This window comes from Osmerus eperlanus, chromosome 13 (genome assembly GCF_963692335.1).
Source record: "Osmerus eperlanus chromosome 13, fOsmEpe2.1, whole genome shotgun sequence".
Taxonomy (NCBI): Eukaryota; Metazoa; Chordata; class Actinopteri; order Osmeriformes; family Osmeridae; genus Osmerus; species Osmerus eperlanus.
Genome location: NC_085030.1, coordinates 1,450,515 through 1,469,391, shown reverse-complemented (window position 1 = coordinate 1,469,391; position 18,877 = coordinate 1,450,515). Strand labels below are relative to the sequence as shown.

The window sequence follows — 18,877 nt, the reverse complement described above, 5'->3', positions numbered from 1 at the left end:
TCACCAACAAATCGTTTACTAATGTCAGAATAAATCCTACAACGAAAATGTATATGTGAGGAATGTTTATTTTAACGATTGAAAACAGATACATCATAGACCACTGTAGTATGTGTTGCCTGGGCAACACAGGCTATAATGTCATGATGCTAATACTTCAGTGAAATAGTAGACTACTGTTTCCGAAAGTAGATGTACTTCCTTAATAATATCAGCTTATATTGTACATTACACATCACAATTGTGTGTCATATCACAAAGTAAAATGAGTAAATAGTTATCACCCTGGCCACTTTGCTTGTGGCGTTTCTGCAGCTGCTTTGCAGTAAAGCTATAGTTAGCCTAGCTATCCCCCAAGTTAACAGATACGAAACGAATGTTCTGCCAAAGGTAGTCACGCGTGTTTTCGTGACGTTAGTGACGTAGTGACGTTAGTAACGTCAGTGACTGTGGCTAGCAAATTAGCCACCGTTAGCTTCACTTTTCGCCACAAAAACTTAACTTGAGCCTAAACCATGCAACGGAACGTAAATCCCAATAGAAGCAACTCAATCGCTACCAAGACGAAACTTTTGACACCTAGGTTGTCTAGGTAGGCCAAATATTGACTGAGTTTTAGGGGGGGCAAAAAAAATAAAAAAAATAATAATAATAATATATATGTGAGAGAACAAAGGTTGTGCCCTTGCCGAAGGCAAAGCACACCCAATTATAAGAAAAGGTAGAAACACTTGAGGTGGCTTCGCGGCTTGGCCACCAAAAACAATAATATAACTAATAAAAGTAGTAAAACCCTTCTGAGATAAAATAACTTAAATGCTTCGGGAAAAAGGTAGGTTTTAAGCTGTCTTTTAAAAATGTCTAGCGTATTTGCTTCCCTAATATTTATGGGTAATTTGTTCCATAGTTTTGGGGCGTAATTGACAAAGGCCGAATGTTGCTGTTGATGTGTCGCTGACTAGTTATGATGATGCTTACATTGTGTGTCCTCTCCCGGCCCAGTGAGCATGAAAGGGGCAGTTTCCTAGGAGATAAAACTGCTGCTGTAAGTGCTGGACTTATTCACCACCATCCTCCCTCTCCCCCTCCTATCTCTTCTTTGAGACTTCTTTCAGGGGGTGCGGTCTGGATATGACAGGTATGTGCTTGCTCACTTGAAATGAATTTCAATGAGTAGTAAACATAAACTAGCTTGTTTTAGTAAGCACTACGTACACACCCTCTATCCTTTTCTCTCTCTCACACACACACTCACTCCCTCTCTCACACACACAGAGGGCTGACCAGCACAGCCTCCTTGACTGGCTCAGCTAGTTAGAATCAGTCCACACCCGTACCTGTTCCCTAGAGAGAGAATCACCTGTCTGCCACAGAAACCACTTTCTCCACACACATACATACCCACCCACACCCACAGATACCTACCATAGTCTACTGTACAACAGCAATCAGTTCATTAGTGCTCTTAGCTCATCTGGTGGATTTTAGGAGATCATCTGGACACCAACCCAAGGTAGGTTTAATTCCTGACTTCTCTGTGCGTTGAAGGCTGTAGTTGAAATGGTCACCTATAGTCAGTTCTTCCTGGCTTCAGTGCATAGTAAATTCTAGAGGTGATCAGTCATACTGAAATGTCTGCTGTAAATGGGTTGTAGTTTGTTTAATTTTCATCTCAGCACTGCACACTCGCTTTTGATGTCACTGTGTGTTTGCCCTGTCAGAGCCATTTGTGTGTTTGTCTGTCTGTCAGTCTGTTTGCTTGTAATGAACACCTGTCTATCAGGGCCTTTCACCATATTACTTCTCTACTGCCTGGTCATATATGTTTATCATACCATTTATCAGCTCTGAGTGCATGATAATAGATACTTTCACTCTCTAAGCCCTTGGCATTTATTTGCTTAGCCCATCAGCTCAAATATATTCCATTTGGATAAATTCCAGAACAGCTGAACAGTGATTGTGCTATGATAAGAGAAATCAGGTTGTTTTTTCATGACCGTCCCAGTATTTCCGACTGTGTGGAAAATGTGCTTTAATTTCCATTCCTTGGGGATGTCATCAGTTCATAGATATAATAGCTACTTAATAATAATAATAATAGCTACTGATTTTATTGTATTGCATTATGGTATGAGGTCACTAGTTTGCATTGTTATGCATGTTTTGTAAACTCCACTTCTTGTAGATTGTGTCTGTGCGAGTGTGTTAAAGCAAGCAGATGTAGGCTTACCCCCACTGACAACCACATTTTGTACCTCATGCTCTCCCCTATTATCTATCTGTAACTGTGTGTGTGTGTTTGTATGTTACCATGCCCATGTAAGTAATGGTGCATGTGATATAAAGTGGTAGGACTGGATCTCCGGCATGTCTTAAGGATGAGTCTAAGGAATTTTACTGACACAGAGAAAGACACAAACATAGACACACACTCAAGGTAGGAACCTACATCAGCCCTACCCAACCTTATACCAGAGACAGTGAATCACACTCCCTAGAGCAATTGAGGGTGTTCAGTTGTGACTGTGAACAAGATCCCCAGCATCTATTTGCTATCCATTCACATATCACAAGCATCCATTTTATGATTGCTATCCAATCACATTGTTTAATGACACTTTACACCCCCAAGCAATAAATAAAATGTTATGCAAATTGTTTTTCAGCTAAGCGTTGGAGTCAACAGAAAAAAGAAAGAAGAGAGACAGAAGAGAGAAACAGACAAAGAAGAGATATTCTGACCAAGCATGTCAAAAGGTGATCTGTCTGGTCTGTTTGTTGAAAATCAGTGTGACTTGGAGATAATCTGTTCTTCCTCCCAATAAACGAGTGAGAAGACTCCACACCCAAAACCAAACGGTTACTTAACTTCATGTCTGTATGCGTTGTGCGTGTGTGTCTGTGCCTGCCTGTATGTGTGTGTGGGGGTTCCAGAGGGGGACAGAGCATCCGTGTTCAGGACCACCAAGGTGCGTACCAAGCTGAAGGGGGACAGCAGCTGGCTGCAAAGATGCAGTGAGGGGGCTCAGATACAAGAGGCAGAAGAGGAGAAACCATGGTGAGAGAGCCCATCTCAATATCTCTATGCCTATCTGAGTCTTCTACTCTTTGTCATCCACCATTACCCTCTATACCAGGGGTTCTCAAACTTTTCAGCCCACGACCCCTAAAATAATGGTTTACGTATATGTGGGAATAAAAATAGGCCCTGGACTTTGATCCAGACCGGCCCACCAGAAGCGGCCCCCGCCACTACAGCTAACCTGCTAATGAATGCACATTCTGAGTTTGATGTGATGCTAGTTCGGGAGTTCGATAGTTAATGAGAGCGTGCATAGTGCGCAAGCCAATTTTTTGGGCCAAAACTCAGCCAGTGTCTTGGCTGAGAACGCTGCCTTTAACGTTCGGTCGCTTGACAGTTCAACTAATGCGTCCTCCTGGTTGGATGTCAGATGGTTTGCCATACTTACAGTGAATGGAAAATCAAAAGGCTGATGGCTTTTTTATTTGCATGCATTAATGTAATGTAATAACTACTTTTTTTAACTTGTAAATTTGGGCTAAAATATGCTATTTCTAATTGTTTTCAAATGTTCCTTGATTTCTGGAAATCATCTCGCGACCCCCCCTCGTGAGATGAATCTTGTTTTATGGATTGATTATATCATTTGGACCTGCATGTCTCTGTCCTGTTCCCTCATCTCCCTTCATCCTTCTCTCTTCCCTCCCTTCATCCCTCTTTTCCCCTCGGCAGGATGGCAGAAGTAAGGGCCAGTCGTCTCAATGGAGCTCCCCTGGAGACCAGTCCAGTTTCCTCCCCCACCACTGAAGCCCAGCCTCCCCCCACACACAACAATGACAGGTAAAAACTGAAACACGCACCAGCTCAGGACTAAACAGCTACAGAGCGCTCCTAAGAAGCTCTTAGCGCTAAGAAGCTCTTAACGAATCTGGGAAACGAGGCCACTGTTTGCTCATAATTTTGACATTCTAGAACGTAATTGTAGATTGTCTCTAAATTCTCAATTCAACGTTTTCAAAGACAATCAATCTTGTGTTACAATTGTGTATACCACAGCTGTCAAGTCCAGGCATTTGATATTTTTCATGCCACATCAGGTGTGTTTGCGTGGATTCTGCTAAATTGGCCACACCTGATTCAAATGAATGGGTCGTTATCCAGCTATGCAGAAGCCTGCTTATGACCATTCATTTGAATCAGGTGTGTTGGAGCAGGGAAACATCTAAAACAGGCAGGACAGGGTGCCCTGAGGATCAGTGTTGGGAACCACTGGCCTAGTGGTTTAGAGTTCAAAATACCTTCTACCTCAACTAATACCGTGTACAATACGTCTTCGGAGACAACCTGGCTCCCGACTGCCACCTGCAGAGCATTCTTTATCGAACGGACCTCCCTTTCCCACAAACCGCCGAAGTGGGGGGCTCCTGGCGGGTTGAACTTCAAGAGGATTTGGTATTCTGCCAACTGCGGTTTTAGTTGTGGCTCCAGAGCCTCAAAGGCTACCTGAAGTTCCCGATTTGCCCCACGGACGTTTGTGCCACAGTCCGATAACATCTTCTTTGGTCGACCTCTTCTAGCAATGAATCTACGTAAGGCGAGCAGGAAGGCATCTGAGTCCATGGAGTTGAGGAGTTCAATGTGGACGGCGCGAGTGGTGAGACATTTAAAAAGGACACCCCAGCGCTTCTCGTTCCTCCTGCCAATCTTGACCAAGTACGGCCCAAAACAATTGCCAGTTGTACCAAATGGCAACACCTGCCATTCATACACATCAGATGGTTCCTCGCTACACAGGTCTCTCCGGATGAATCTGAGAAGGGGTTTGTCCTCAGGCCACTGACGGACCTGGTGAAACATTCCCCGGATATCCTCACTGATAGCAACCTGGTGCTGTCGGAATCGCAGGAGGACTCCTAGCAGGGATGGGCCCAAGGTGGGCCCCGGCAGCAGTTGCTCATTTAGCGACATTCCCTGGTGTTGGAATGAGCAGTTGAAGACCAGTCTTGGTTTGCTTCGTGTACCAAGTGATGAGGAAGGTACCAGGACTCTTCTGACTGATCTACCTCCTCAGGCTGTAGCTTGGTGACGTATCCTGGTTGGGCAAACTTGGAAATCTCTGCAGAATAGACAGCCGCCTTCTCTGGGTCTTTCTTGAGTCTTTTTCCTGTGCTCCTCATGTTAGCTGTGACCAACTGGATGTAACCTTTAAGCTTGGGTGCACCTGACTTGCGCAGAAGAGGAGTAGCATAACGTTGAACTCCCCTGACGTTGACCCGCTGAGTTCTATCCTCAAGAAGACTTATAGCCTCTTAATCCTCTCTGGAGCGGGTAACCACCTTCTCGCTTCGATAAGGGAAGACATCGAGCTGCCACAATTTCTCGACGTTTCGGTAAAGAGATCCTCTGGACTGGCTACAGAAAGGAAGAGGCACTGAGGCTCAGAGGTTTGGTTTGGGTCACACCCCTCAGCACCTTGTAGAGCCCACCCGAGGGCAGTGTGGATGGCTATGGGGCCGCCTTTGGCCCCTTGGCGCACCGGCTCAATGGCAGTGATGTGGTGAACGTGATCTGACCCTATTAGCACTAGAGGTTTTGCATTGTGGAAGGGGTGAAGTGGAATCTTCTGCAGATGAGCGTGCCGTCTCTGTAGCGTCTGGTCTGCTCCACCAAGTCCAGCCCTGAAGCGGTGAAGGCTCCCTGGACCTTATAGCGCTTCCCTGGATTATCTTTGGGGGAGATCTCAAAGGTAACCCTGGATCCACTGAGGTGATTAATACCAGGTCGTACGGTACGGAGGGCAAGGCTCTCCCGCATGCCAGCTAACTGGAGTTGCTGTACAGCAGTAGGTAGGATCATGGTCCGCTGAGCCCCGTCATCCAGGACTGCAAAGGTTTCCATTGACTTGGAGTTGTTATGTAGTAGGACTGGCACAACGTTCAGAAGCACTTGGCCTGACGGGATGGAGGGTGTCAGATAGATCCGACTCTCAGAGGTGCCAGATGGAGGGTTGATTGAACCATGTTGGGCTACATTTACATTTAGTCATTTAGCAGACGCTCTTATCCAGAGCGACTTACAGTAAGTACAGGGACATTCCCCCGAGGCAAGTAGGGTGAAGTGCCTTGCCCAAGGACACAACGTCAGTTGGCATGACCGGGAATCAAACTGGCAACCTTCGGATTACTAGCCCGATTCCCTCACCGCTCAGCCACCTGACTCCCCTGGCTCCCCTGGCTACACCATGGAGGACTCGAAGATGAATGCCCCCACAGTCACTACAGGGTTTCTTGAGGTTGCATGTCTTAGGTGGATGGGAACGGCACACTTCCAGCAGCGCTTCCCTCCAGTTATCCATCCGATCAGTTCCTTTGCAGGTTGCTCTTTAACCAGTTAAGGAGTAGCGTCGCACATATGTGATCGTTCAAAAGGTGGCCCCACAGCGTAGCGTCGCACATGTGTGATTTCGAACATTCCAACGGACTATTTTCCGATAGACAAAAACTACATGACAAACGCTATAGTATGGCTTCAAAATGTAAAATGAGGAAGCTAACAAGTAACCCTAGCAGGTAGTAGCATTGCTACGAGTATTATGCTAGGTTGCTAGCTAATGGAAGCTAACTAAAGCTGGCTAGCTTCCGTTTCTGAAAAATAACTCACTCTGGTGGGAGCATCGGAAATATTTAGAACTCACGCATCTAAGGGTTAATGCTGTCACAACGAGTAATATAGTGCTCATTGCTGTTACAAAAAAGACCATGGAACACCATGAATGGTTTCTTGAGTTTAGACTGCATAGGGAAGCCGGATACCTTGGGCTTTACTGGTTCTGCACCATGATAGATGGTCGCACTTTGATTCCTGGTCTTGGCTGGAGCATTCTCCCTATAATTGCTTGGGGGCTTCTCTTGTTGGTGGCGTTGTAGTAACCGGCTGGACAGCCGGTGCTGTTGGGCCTTGGATTGGAGCCATCCAGCAAAGTCCAAAGTACTGCAGATTGTAGGGGTTCAGACTTGCAGAGTTGAGCTTCTCCTACATCTGTAGGGACTCAATAAATCCATCCCAGAGATATTTTGGTAGCTTTCTTAGTAGACGGTCCACGTTTGAGTAGCAGTTAAGCTCGATACCTTGGGGTCCTTTCACTGAAAGCAGCATGCTGACTAGGAGGTGGACCTGTAGTGAGAAGCTCTGGAAGCTACGGACGTCATTCGCTTTCACCTCAGGTGATGTGAGGATTGCTGCTATTTCACTCTGAGCTAGTTGGTGTGGTTGGCCATATTGCAGCTGTAAAGCCTGCATAGAGGCTGAGTACCATGGATGGTGGCGGCAAGACTGACCTATAATACATGGTACTTGTATTTCTCAGTCAATCCCAGGTGGGGTTTGAGGAGGTTATCCAACCCCAGTTTCAGATTGGCGAACTCTCTTGCTGTCGGATGAGAGATCTGGAATAGTGGGTTTCGGTGCACCATACAATGAGGGAGGTGGTGTCCCAAAGCCAGGTGTAGCTACAGTCTGGGCTGAGAGCAGTTGAGAAGGGACCACTGGCGCTGAGCCATGCACTAGTGGAGCAGAGGTAAGGGTTTGAGGCAATGAGGCTAACGGATATGTAGGAGGATAGTGGGTGGGAATGTAGTCCGCTGAAACGGGGCCGGCCTGTTGTTGCCTGATGTATCGTCTTTGGATTCTTCCTTTGATGACATCTTCTGAAGTAGCCAATATATCTGGCTCGAAGGACCAATGTTGGGATTTTAACCCTGTGAATGCTGGATGTTGTGCATTAGCCGCTTCAAGGGTCCTGTCAGAGAGCACGGGTCACCAGGTGGAGGTTAAGGTTTTACTTGGTAGTAAGATGGTGCACTACAGGCAGTCACAAACTGTACATTGGATGAATGAAGGAATGAAGTTTCTGAAAATAAACCCAAAAAAGGTACATTAAAATCACAACTGTTATATCTACTATGATCTGACATTAATCAATAGGTTATTAGGGAGTCAGGTGGCTGAGCGGTTAGGGAATCGGGCTAGTAATCTGAAGGTTGCCAGTTCGATTCCCGGCCGTGCTAAATGACGTTGTGTCCTTGGGCAAGGCACTTCACCCTACTTGCCTCGGGGGAATGTCCCTGTACTAACTGTAAGTCACTCTGGATAAGAGTGTCTGCTAAATGACTAAATGTAATGTAAATGTAAAGGAAAGCTCAGAGTAGCAGAAAGGCTTGGTGACTGGCGCGGAGAAATGTCTGATGTGAACAGCTTTTGCTCAGTCGTAGCCGATCGTAGCCGATCGTGGCGCGTCCAGGCGCTTCGCAGCCAGTGTGTCCCAGGCGTAACGTCGTTAGACACTACGTCCGTTCGACATGGGCTGCGGCTGCATGAAACGACTGGCGAGAGTTGCCGCTTGCAGTCGGGGTGGAGTTGAAAACGGCTCTGTGAAGTCGGACATTCCAGCTTTTCGTGGTTTGCTGCGTTGACGTCAGTCATGGCCGATCAAGCGCTGTTTGCTTACTTTACTTTATTTATAATTAAACTTAGTCTTTCCGTTAGTGAAGATGCGGACTAAAACCCTTTCTTCAACACATTTTTAATTCACTGTTTGGTCTGGATTGGAGTGTTGGCGAAACTGAGGTGTCAGAATAATTACAAAACACGCGTCAAAGTTGTCGTGTGTTAGTCTGGCCAATCATGAAATAGCTGTGTCGTCATTAGAACCCATGCAGTTGCTTTTGAGAGAATGCGCTCGGCTACACAGCCAGCAGTTCTCAAATCGATCTCTCGGTACTTTGATGTCTACGTCACAGCGACCTAGCCTCGGCGCCGTCTCAAGTCGGACAAAATGTCTAACCAGAATTCACTGTTTCAAGTCAGCCGCCGGCAGCCCATCAAGTCAGTCCATGTCGAACGCACCTATTCTCTGGTAACGTTGCATAAAATGCGTATCTGGTGAAGCCACCTCCCTGAAATTAGTTTTTGCAGGTTGGGATGTCTGCTAGCATGGTATTATGAGTATTATCAGAGAATGTACAGGCTCTGGTATTATGCTAGCTAACTTAGCCCGGAAGCTAACTAACGCTAGCTAACTACCGTTTCGGAAAAATAACTTACGCTTTGGGGACCGTCGGAAATATTTAGTGTTAACTCATATAAAACACCGTGTTTCGTTCACTCAGTTTTAATGGTCACGCTCCATGCTCACCAGTACAACACACGTGCAGCAACTACATCCGGTCCCCTTCAAAGTAAAGGTATCCTAACCGGAAATACATAGTTAACAAACTCACTCTTTTTAAAGAAAAATTAAAAATCGATCACATATTAAAGTGAGTATAACCTGAATATTCTTACAGTACCTCGGTGCCACTTAGGTAAGAACAAAATTTAATAACTAAAGTGAACATATTGCAAATCATAGCCTGACGTGGTTTAACATTTTCTGACCTCACTTTAGTGCAAAGATATAACAACTGTATACACAAAATTAAGTTCAGTTTAGTTAAGCTTCCATTGTCCATCACTCAGTGCTTTGAGTAACTGATGAGCTGACGCGCCCTTTTTAGTAAGACAGTCTGCAAGTTGGTCTTTTGTGGCTTTCCACAACACATGCTCAATCCTCTGCATTTGGACCAGTTCTTTGATGCTACTCATCTCCAGACGAAGTCTTTTCTCAGAGACAGACTTTGTAGACTTAAGTGCATCAACAAGTGAATGGTTGTCTGTCACACAGATTATAGTTGGTGTGCGTGCAGCGCCACCTGACGTCAGTTCAGAGAACAATGTAGCTAGAAAAATTGCATTGTCTATTCCATCAGACATTGCCAATGTTTCTCCAGCAAGTGTGCTTCGCACAACCCTATTAACTCTCTTTGATTGCCAAGAGAGTGGTGAAAATATACCATCTTCTCCCATCAGAACAATTAAATGTCCTCCTTGAGTGCCTCCATCTGAAAGATTTCCAAAGGAGGCATCACTGAACATAACAATCTTGAGAGCACTCTCACTTCCCAAATGTTGGAAGTTTAGCACTACTTTCTTGGACTTAAGCTTACACACTATTCTGTTTGCCTCATGAATCGTTTGCACTGTTGCTTTCTTAAGCTTAGAGGCCAAGTTGCTAGCATCAAACATGACATCTGGCCTGCTTTGCCTTGCTACCCACAGAATCTGACCTATCTTTGATCTGAGTTGATCCTTTTCCTCTTCATAAAGAGGAGAATCTTGCTTGACAGCTCGTGAAGGAGCGATATGTATGGGCTGCATGTTTTGGGTGTAATTCTCCTGATGAACCTGCACAGCATTATTTACAGTCACAAAGTCTATTCCAACATAGCAGAAATGATCATGCTCTTCACGACCCACTTGAAAGACTGACCTGAGGTAGGGTATCACTGTTTTAGAGAAGCTTTGGGTACCTCCCCATATGAAGTCATCGACATGACAGGCCAGTACCCCATTTACAGCACAGTCTTTGTCAGTCCAATAGAAAACAGCGGGGTCTACTTTGGATATTTTGCCCCCTGCTTCCAGCACTATCTCTTTCACTCTGTTGTACTAGTACAGTGAGGCATCTGCCAAACCATACACACATTTTTTGAGCTTTCATAATGTTCCTTTGCAGTCTGCCTCCGAGGGAGGCCTGATGTAAATGTCACGTGACAGCTCTATTCCTTGTAGGAATGCTGCTTTTATGTCCATGGAATGTAGTGTCCATTGTCTTTGACATATAACAGCCAAAAGTAGTCGAAGGGATTCGGTGGCACATGTCGGCGAATCTTTCTGTAGCTCTGACACTCTAAGCTCCTCAAAACCTCTTGCCACTAACCTTGCTTTAGGTACTATCCCAGCAGAGGTCTCTTTCAGAGTGCATACTCATCGGGTGCTAATACTCCTTTGTCCTTTGTCTTGAACAACTTCAAACACGTTATCACTCCAATTCTTTATCTCCTCTTGTTTAGCTATGTCAAATGAGACATCTTTTGTTATTAGCACATCCTCACTGTTATCTGTCGTCACAACAGAGGGCTCTATCTGAAGGTCATTCAACTTTGATACATCAACTGAATCAGTTTTGCCCTCAACCATGCTTGGTTCAATGTGTAGCAAATTGTACCAGTTTTTGTATTGGCCTGTAGCTGTACCTGCTCGACCAAGAACTTCTGCTCTGTGTAAAGTCCCACTATTGCCGTTTCTGTAATTCAGAATTTGCCCTGTTTTCAGAGGGACATCAGTTCTCAGTTCTATGTCATTTGGTATCCCTGTGTCATCATCTACTTGGCGTGTTTCAGTCTCCACCTCTGTGAGCACTCCTGCTCCTGTATCATCCATGTCACTGTCAACAGAAGTGAGATATTCTGCAGCATCATCATCATGATCCTTATTGTCAGCAGCATCTGTCAAGTTATGTCTCTTTCTAAAGTCTGTGGTACTTTCTGAATTGTCATTGACGGCTTGTTGTTCATCAGCTTCATTTCTTTCTTTCATAAGTCTCAGATAGTGCACCCTGACACAGGTACCACCATGTCTGACAAATACCACTGCTCCATCTTGGCCTATCACAGTGCCGGGTCCTTTCCACTCTGTGCAATCTACTCTCTTGTAGTACACCTTGTCACCCGTCTCGTATCTCTCATTCGTACTACGTAGCTGTTTACGCAGTGCTCTCCTTATTCTCTCTGAACACTGCCTCAGTAAATGCCCTTCTTACTGCATGTAAGGCAGAGATGTGTTTTGCTACCCACTCACTTTTTGTTCTGCCCTCTAAGGCTGGTGGCTTGTCAGTCAGCACAGAGGGCAAGTTAGGGTTCTGTCCAAACACCAACTGATGAGGACTGTAGCCGTGAACATTTTGCATGGTATTCTTTGCCATAAGCGCCCAGTCCAAGGCAATGTTCCAGTCACAGTTGTTACTGTTTCTCAATTTCTTTATGATCTCAGTCAGTGTTTGATTGTGACGTTCACAAAGTCCATTACTCCAAGGGCTGTACGCAGCTGTTGTTTTTACTTCTATGTTGAAGTTTTCCGCCATATCTCTGACCTCATCATTATTAAACTCTCCTCCATTGTCGCTGAATAGCTTCTGAGGTGGGCAATGCACGTCATGGATGAAGTGTTTTACAATCTCGGGTCCTGCCTTCGTGGTCAGAATGCTTCCTGCACTAAATCTTGTGAATTGATCAATGATGTGGAGATACCACAGACCTGGCTTTAGTTCATGAAGGTCTACTGCCACTGTTTCATTGTGCTGAGACGCCAGAGGAGGACCAACAGCAGGCCTGGGTTTCATTTTACCGTATCTTCGACATGTCTCACACTCACAATTTTTTCAAGAATGATGGCACATTCTGCATCTTTTGTGCCTGAACTAGATAGAAGCCTTAGCAATCGCTCAGCGGAGGCATGACCAAACTGTCTGTGAAGTTTCACTAGCATTTTTAGTTTTTCAGCTTTGCTCATGTTTTCTGCGACAGACAGTATTTCCTCATCGCTGTGTTCATTAGAAGCGCCACCTCCAGTGACTACAAGGACACAGTCATCACCTTGAGAGGGTTCGCCCCTAGTGTCCATTATGTTCACACAGTAATGCCCAGAGCTTGTAAAGTCCAATTGTACAGGTTGATTGAACATTATTGCACTGTCATTTTCCATGTTGAGAACAGTCCCTGCTTTTTTCATGGATGACTTGCTTAAAAGCAGTGGAATCTGTGCTGGAACAACTTCAGTCTCAATGTTGCACTTTGTTTGGCCGATCTTTGCAGGAATTTTCAGTTTTCTGGTGGAGTGGACCACTTTTCCATCCCCAAACTTGAATGGTCTATTACTGCGTTGCTCTGTCTTTTTCATATTCTCTGATTCACTTTTGCTTAGTGCTGTGATATAGCTATCTAGCCAGTCCTCTCCACACACAGTGCGTGTGCATGCAGTGTCTATTATTGCAGAGCTAAAACTTTCTGTCAAAAATATTTCTGCATCAGTGGGAGACTCTTTTGTAAAGAGAGTGATGTTACACTGATCGATGTTAGTTTCACAGTCTTGCATTAATTTTACTTGCTCACTCTTGTGTGGGCAGTCCTTAGCCCAGTGGAATGTACTTTGGCAAATGGCACATTTTGATCGGCGTCCTAACTTGTCCAAAGGGTTAGTGCCTGGCAGGGGTGTTTTTGACTGTTCACCTTTTGGCGAACGACGATCTGCTCCTTTGGCGCCTCCTGTTCAGTAGTGACATAGGCAATGTCTTGGTTCATTCCAATCGTTTGAGTAGACGTCTTCCCTCCAAAAATCCTTCTCAGGGCTGACTTCATCGAAGCAAATGTTAAATCCGTACATGCCGTCAGCGCTAACTGTCGATCTTTTCCTTCTACAAATGCCGTGTCAAGCAACTTAAAAGCTAACACGGCATCGGGCAATTCCATCTCGTACTTGCGCATCCTTAAATAACGTTGCTCAAAGTCAATGATGTAGTCTGTCATTGACACGTTACTGTCTCTCGTTATCCGATCAAAGTTCGAATATGCCTCATACGTTATGTCCTTTTCTTCTTTCAGAAACAGTTTATCAAGTGCAGTTAACAAAGTTGTCATACCAGCGTCTTTGTTCAGGTCATCGATAGGTACTTCCATAGCCGTTTCTCGCGCTCGCCCAGTTAGCGCCAAAGCTACCGCAAGTGCCTGCTTCTTTTTTTAAAGATCTGTAACTCGTGTCCACATTTCGACTTCATTCTTCCAGCTTTCATACGACCTTCCTTAGTCGAAGGTCGGCGGAATCTTGTAACTTGCGGCAACCATCCTCTGCTACCAATGTTAACTCATATAAAACACCGTGTTTCGTTTACTCAGTTTTAATGGTCACGCTCCATGCTCACCAGTACAACACACGTGCAGCAACCACTTCCGGTACCCTTCAAAGTAAAGGTATAACCGGAAATACATAGTTAACATTTAGAACACACGCGTCTAAAAGGTAAATATGGGTTAATTCCCGGGAAATAGAAAACATACATTACGCACTTTGTTTTCGAAGTGTGTTACACAATGGCATGCTGTACTGCCTATATTCGTGCATTGCTTGGTAGCTTATCATTGTTCCTGTATCAAGTGCGGCATATATTCCAGTCCAGTTTATATTCAGATTTACAAACACAAAGCTCCCATTCTGGTGGCTTATTTTTTCTGAAAAATACGGTATACTAGCTATACTACAGTAATCTAGCTACAGTACACTCTACAGTATAGTTACTCTGGCTATATTACACAAGCTAAGGAACACTAGCTAGAGTAGTTTAACTAACTACAGTACACCAGCAGAGTGGACTACTGTTCTAAAGCAATCTTTACACAATTACATAATTTTCCAGTGATGCTGTGTCTCTGTTAACTTAATTATGTTTCTACAGTGGATCAACAATCTTCACCAAGAAACCTTCAGACAGTTACAAGAAAATGTGAGTGGTCTGTTTGTTCTATTTATACTTGTTCGTCCATATATACAGTATGTGTGCTATAAGTCCTGATAAACCTTTGTGTGTGTATGTGTTTTTCTTCAGAGCCCCTCACACAGTGCGAACCATAGTAGACACCCCAGCAATCCAGAGTGAGGAGAAACTGTCGGCTGAGGAACAGGAAAGAAGGTGATAATTATTTCACACATTCACCTGAAAGTATCATATCTTGTAGTGCAAATATATTAAATAAATGACGATATACAACGTTTTACCCTCCCCTTCCTACTCTGTTTCTTAACCCCCTCTCCTAATAGCTTTATCTATTTCACCAGGAGGGAGGCAGCTAGCAGTGTCCTGATGACCTCTTCAGTCAGACAACGCTCCTATGTACTCTCAGCTGCCAAGAAATATGAGTATGTGTGGGTGGATAACCCAGAAAACAGTTTTACTAACGTGAAGGATTATTATACATGTCTCTTCATTTCCATCTCTTTCTTTTTACTCATGCATACGACAGCTATGTATTTACAAGGTTTTTCTCCTGCAGGTCTGCAGAACACCCACCAGACATCATATCCTTTGTGGCTAAAAGGTAACCGTGATGGATGGAAAGACTAAGAGATACATTGCACTGCAGTGTATTGTATTTAAACTAGCTCTATAATTCTGTGTAATTTGTTTTTTTGTACTTTTGTGGCTGTGTGTTTCTGTATGTTTGTGTGTGTGCTTGGTTGCTTGTGTGTTATAGGGTGGAGATTACAGATGATGAGGACACAGGGAGTCCTCAAAAGTCAGCTTCCCTTCCTGCCCCCTCTGGCCCTGCCCCTGTTTCTGCCCAAACAACCCCTAACCCTACTCCAAACCCTGTGTCTACCACTGCTCCCTCCCCAGCATCTACTCCTACCCCTGTGACTGCCCAACCTCCTGCCCCTGCTTTTACTCCTACCCATGTCTCTGCCCAACCTCCTGCCCCTGCTTCTACTCCTACCCATGTCTTTGCCCCAACTCCTGCCCCATCCTCTAATCTTACCCCTGTCTCTGGCCCAGCTCCTGCTCCTGCCTCAAAACCTACACCTGTCTCTGCCCCTACCTCTACTCCTCTCTCTGCCCCAGCTGCTGCCCCTGCCTCTAATCCTACACCTCTTTCTGCCCCAGCTCCTGCTTCTAATCTTACCCCTGTCTCTGCCCCAGCTCCTGCCCCTACCCCTACTCCTGTCTCTGCCCCAGCTCCTGCCCTTGCCTCTACTCCTACCCCCATCTCTGCCCCAGTTCCTGCCCCTATCTCTGCCTCATCCCTTGTCCCTACTCATACCCCTGTTTCTGCCCCAGTCCTTGTCCCTACCCATACCCCTGTCTCTGTCCCAGCTCCGGCACCTGCCTCTACTCCTACCCCCATCCCTGCCCCAGTTCCTGACCCTACCTCTAAACCTACCTCTGTCTCTACCTCTCACCCAACTCTTGCCCCTGTTTCTGCCACAGCACCTGCCTCTACTCCTACCCCTGTGTCTGGCCCAGCTCCTGCCCCTACCTCTACTCCTGTCTCTGCCCCAGCTCCTACCCCTGCTTATACTCCTACCACTCTTTCTGCCCCAGCTCCTGCTTCTAATCTTACCCCTGTCGATGCCCTAGCTCCGGGACGTGCCTGTACTCCTACTCCCATCCCTGACCCAGTTCCTGCCCCTACCTCTAAACCTACCTCTGTTTCTGCCTCTACCCCTACTTCTCTCTCTACCCCTACTCCTACCTGTGATTCTGTCCTAGCACCTGTCCGTACTCTTACTTCTACCCCTGTTTGTGCCCAAGCTCTTGTCCCTACCCATACCCCTGTCTCTGTCCCAGCTCCGGCACCTGCCTCTACTCCTACCCCCATCCCTGTCCCAGTTCCTGACCCTACCTCTAAACCTGCCTCTACCCCAACTCTTGCCCCTGTCTCTGCCACAGCCCCTGCCTCTACTCCTACCCCTGTGTCTGCCCCTTCTCCTGCCCCTACCTCTACTCCTTTCTCTGCCCCAGCTCCTGTCCCTGCTTCTACTCCTACCCCTCTTTCTGCCCCAGCTCTTGCTTCTAATCTTACCCCTGTCTCTTCCCTAGCTCCGGCACCTGCTTCTACTTCTACCCCCATCCCTTCCCCAGTTCCTGCCCCTACCTCTAAACCTACCTCTGTTTCTGCCTCTACCCCTACTTCTCTCTCTACCCTTACCTGTGATTCTGCCCTAGCACCTGTCCGTACCCTTACTTCTAACCCTGTTTGTGCCCTAGCTCCTGTCCCTACTCATACCCCTGTGTCTGCCCCAACTCCAGCTGCTGGCCCTACCCCCACTCTTACCCCTGTCCCAGCTCCTGCCCCTAACCCTACCCCTGTCTCTGCCCCAGCCTCTGCCCCTACTCCAGTTTCTGCAACTATTTCTGCTCTTACCCCTACCCCAGTCACAGCTCCCACCCCTTTTCTTACCCCTGTCCCTGCTCCTGTCTCTACCACAAGCCCTGCTCTTACTCCTGTTCTTGCACCTAGTCCTGCCCCTAGACGTGTGTCTGCCCTAGCCCCTACCCCGTCCTCCACCCCTACCTCTGCCCCTACCCCTGCCTCCGCCCCTGCCAACACTTCTTCTCCTGTGCCTACTCCACAAATGTGAGTCCTTCTACTCTCCTCTTAACTCCTGACTTTGATTTGATATTTGAAGCGATCCCCTTCATCGCAGAGTGAAAAGATGACTGTGATTCTGCGGTTTTGTTCTGCACTCTTAAGAGCGAAGTCCACTGTCCACTCAGCACGACAGCAGATAGTACAGTACTCATTCCAAGACTCACAAATGCTAATCAATGCAACATGTTTTCCTGCCATTTTAAATGTGCTGAGGACTCTCGGACAATAAAAATAAAGTGAAGGGCAATAATTCAGCACATGGTGCCTCAACAATGTGACATTTTGTATGGTCACATTTTGGGATTGTAAATGGAATATGACTTAGTTGGCGCATGCATGTTTGGTCTGCAAACTTTTGAGGAACATTTGTGTTGGTTTTGCACTCATGGACCTTATACTGTCCCTCCCTATCGCTGTCTTCCTATCTCTCACTGTCTATCTCTATCCCCCCCTCTCTCTTTCTCAATAGGGGTAGTGTTGACACGCTGGCTACATTATCAGATATCCTCATATCCTTTGACAGCAGATCATCGAGGTAGGAAAACATGGAGAGAAACTAAGTAGGATGTCAATGACAAAGCAAAATATTTATGTTTTTGTTTATATGGTCTGTTTGGTATTTTCTGTCCTTGCCAGCCTGCCGTGTAAAGAGGAGGAGGGCTTCTGGCAGGAAGCAGAAAAAAACATTCCTGACGACAGGTGAGTCTTCCTGCGTTGTTCTGGAGAGAGTAGACAGAGCCTGGACTAAGACAGAAGCCATTGTCTTCTCAAAACCAGACCAACCACATCCTTGATTTCTTTGGAACTCTCAGACTAGGAAGTGTGGTAAACATGAAAAATGTCAAATAAAATGTGGTCAGACAGGATGTTAAGTAGTTATTTCGTATAAGCCAGATATAGGGTGAAGATTCAGCCACTTAAGACACACGTCATACAGATAAAGACCATTACATGAGTAACAACTAACAAACAAGACCCACAGCAAGACCAAGGTCACCCATTTAAAACATATAAATTATTAAATATATATTGATTTACAGCATACAATGCTTCAATATAAAATAATTGCAAAATACCATTGTAATTTACATTTAGTCATATAGCAGACGCTCTTATCCAGAGCGACTTACAGTAAGTACAGGGACAGTAATTGACTCATAGATGGTAACTGAAGAAGAAAAAAACTGATGTGTTGTCCATAACGGATTACAATTATTTGTATCCCCTCTTGATCTGCTTCGCAGCGGCATTGACAAGGACCCAGTTCCAGAGCACAGTGACTGCATCATAATGACGGACGATCTCCTTGCTCTCACTAACAGGTAGGGTCAGAATGGCCATTATTGTTCATTGAAAAACTAACTTTTGGAAAGTGACGGGATGTTATTCACAAAATGGCCACATTGTCGCTGTTTGCCTTTTTCATGATGGTACCCTTCTCCCCTGTCCTCTCTAGCTCAGAGGACTTGATGGAGCCCATACCATCCAGTCAAGGCACTTGGAATCATGACCTCCTGAGTGGACCAGACAGGTAGAAACCCTCTACTTTCTAAGTGACAGCATCCCCCGTTGGGAAAAGGGGAAAGGATTCACAGGCCTTTGGCATGGCAGGCACCCACAGTAGTGAGTTTCCTTAACCCTTGTGCTGCCTTCGGGTCACATGACCCAAAGGTTCATAACGAACCATCGTTGTGTTTACCCAATTGTACCCAATACAAAAACAAATAAAAATAATTTTCTTTTAACCTTTGCAATGTGGGGGTCTGAGACAGCCCAA

The 18,877-nt window shown here is 45.7% G+C and overlaps 1 protein-coding gene across 2 annotated transcripts in view; it reads left to right on the top strand.

Annotated features, from left to right (window-relative positions):
* The first annotated feature begins 1,278 nt into the window (after window positions 1-1,278).
* The window catches only part of znf185 (zinc finger protein 185 with LIM domain), a 47,342-nt gene continuing 29,743 nt past the window's right edge, over window positions 1,279-18,877 (top strand). Inside the window, exons 1-13 of one of the 2 annotated variants that reach the window (XM_062476484.1) lie at window positions 1,279-1,513; window positions 2,670-2,760; window positions 2,938-3,061; window positions 3,758-3,865; window positions 14,409-14,456; window positions 14,559-14,642; window positions 14,789-14,869; window positions 15,004-15,048; window positions 15,205-17,085; window positions 17,570-17,635; window positions 17,737-17,799; window positions 18,345-18,422; window positions 18,557-18,631. In XM_062476484.1, the coding sequence (XP_062332468.1) occupies window positions 2,751-2,760; window positions 2,938-3,061; window positions 3,758-3,865; window positions 14,409-14,456; window positions 14,559-14,642; window positions 14,789-14,869; window positions 15,004-15,048; window positions 15,205-17,085; window positions 17,570-17,635; window positions 17,737-17,799; window positions 18,345-18,422; window positions 18,557-18,631 (2,663 nt within the window). In that variant the 5' untranslated portion in view covers window positions 1,279-1,513; window positions 2,670-2,750. Of the gene's footprint in view, window positions 1,514-2,669; window positions 2,761-2,937; window positions 3,062-3,757; window positions 3,866-14,408; window positions 14,457-14,558; window positions 14,643-14,770; window positions 14,870-15,003; window positions 15,049-15,204; window positions 17,086-17,569; window positions 17,636-17,736; window positions 17,800-18,344; window positions 18,423-18,556; window positions 18,632-18,877 lie in introns of both variants that reach the window. The other variant, XM_062476483.1, reaches the window with a different exon arrangement.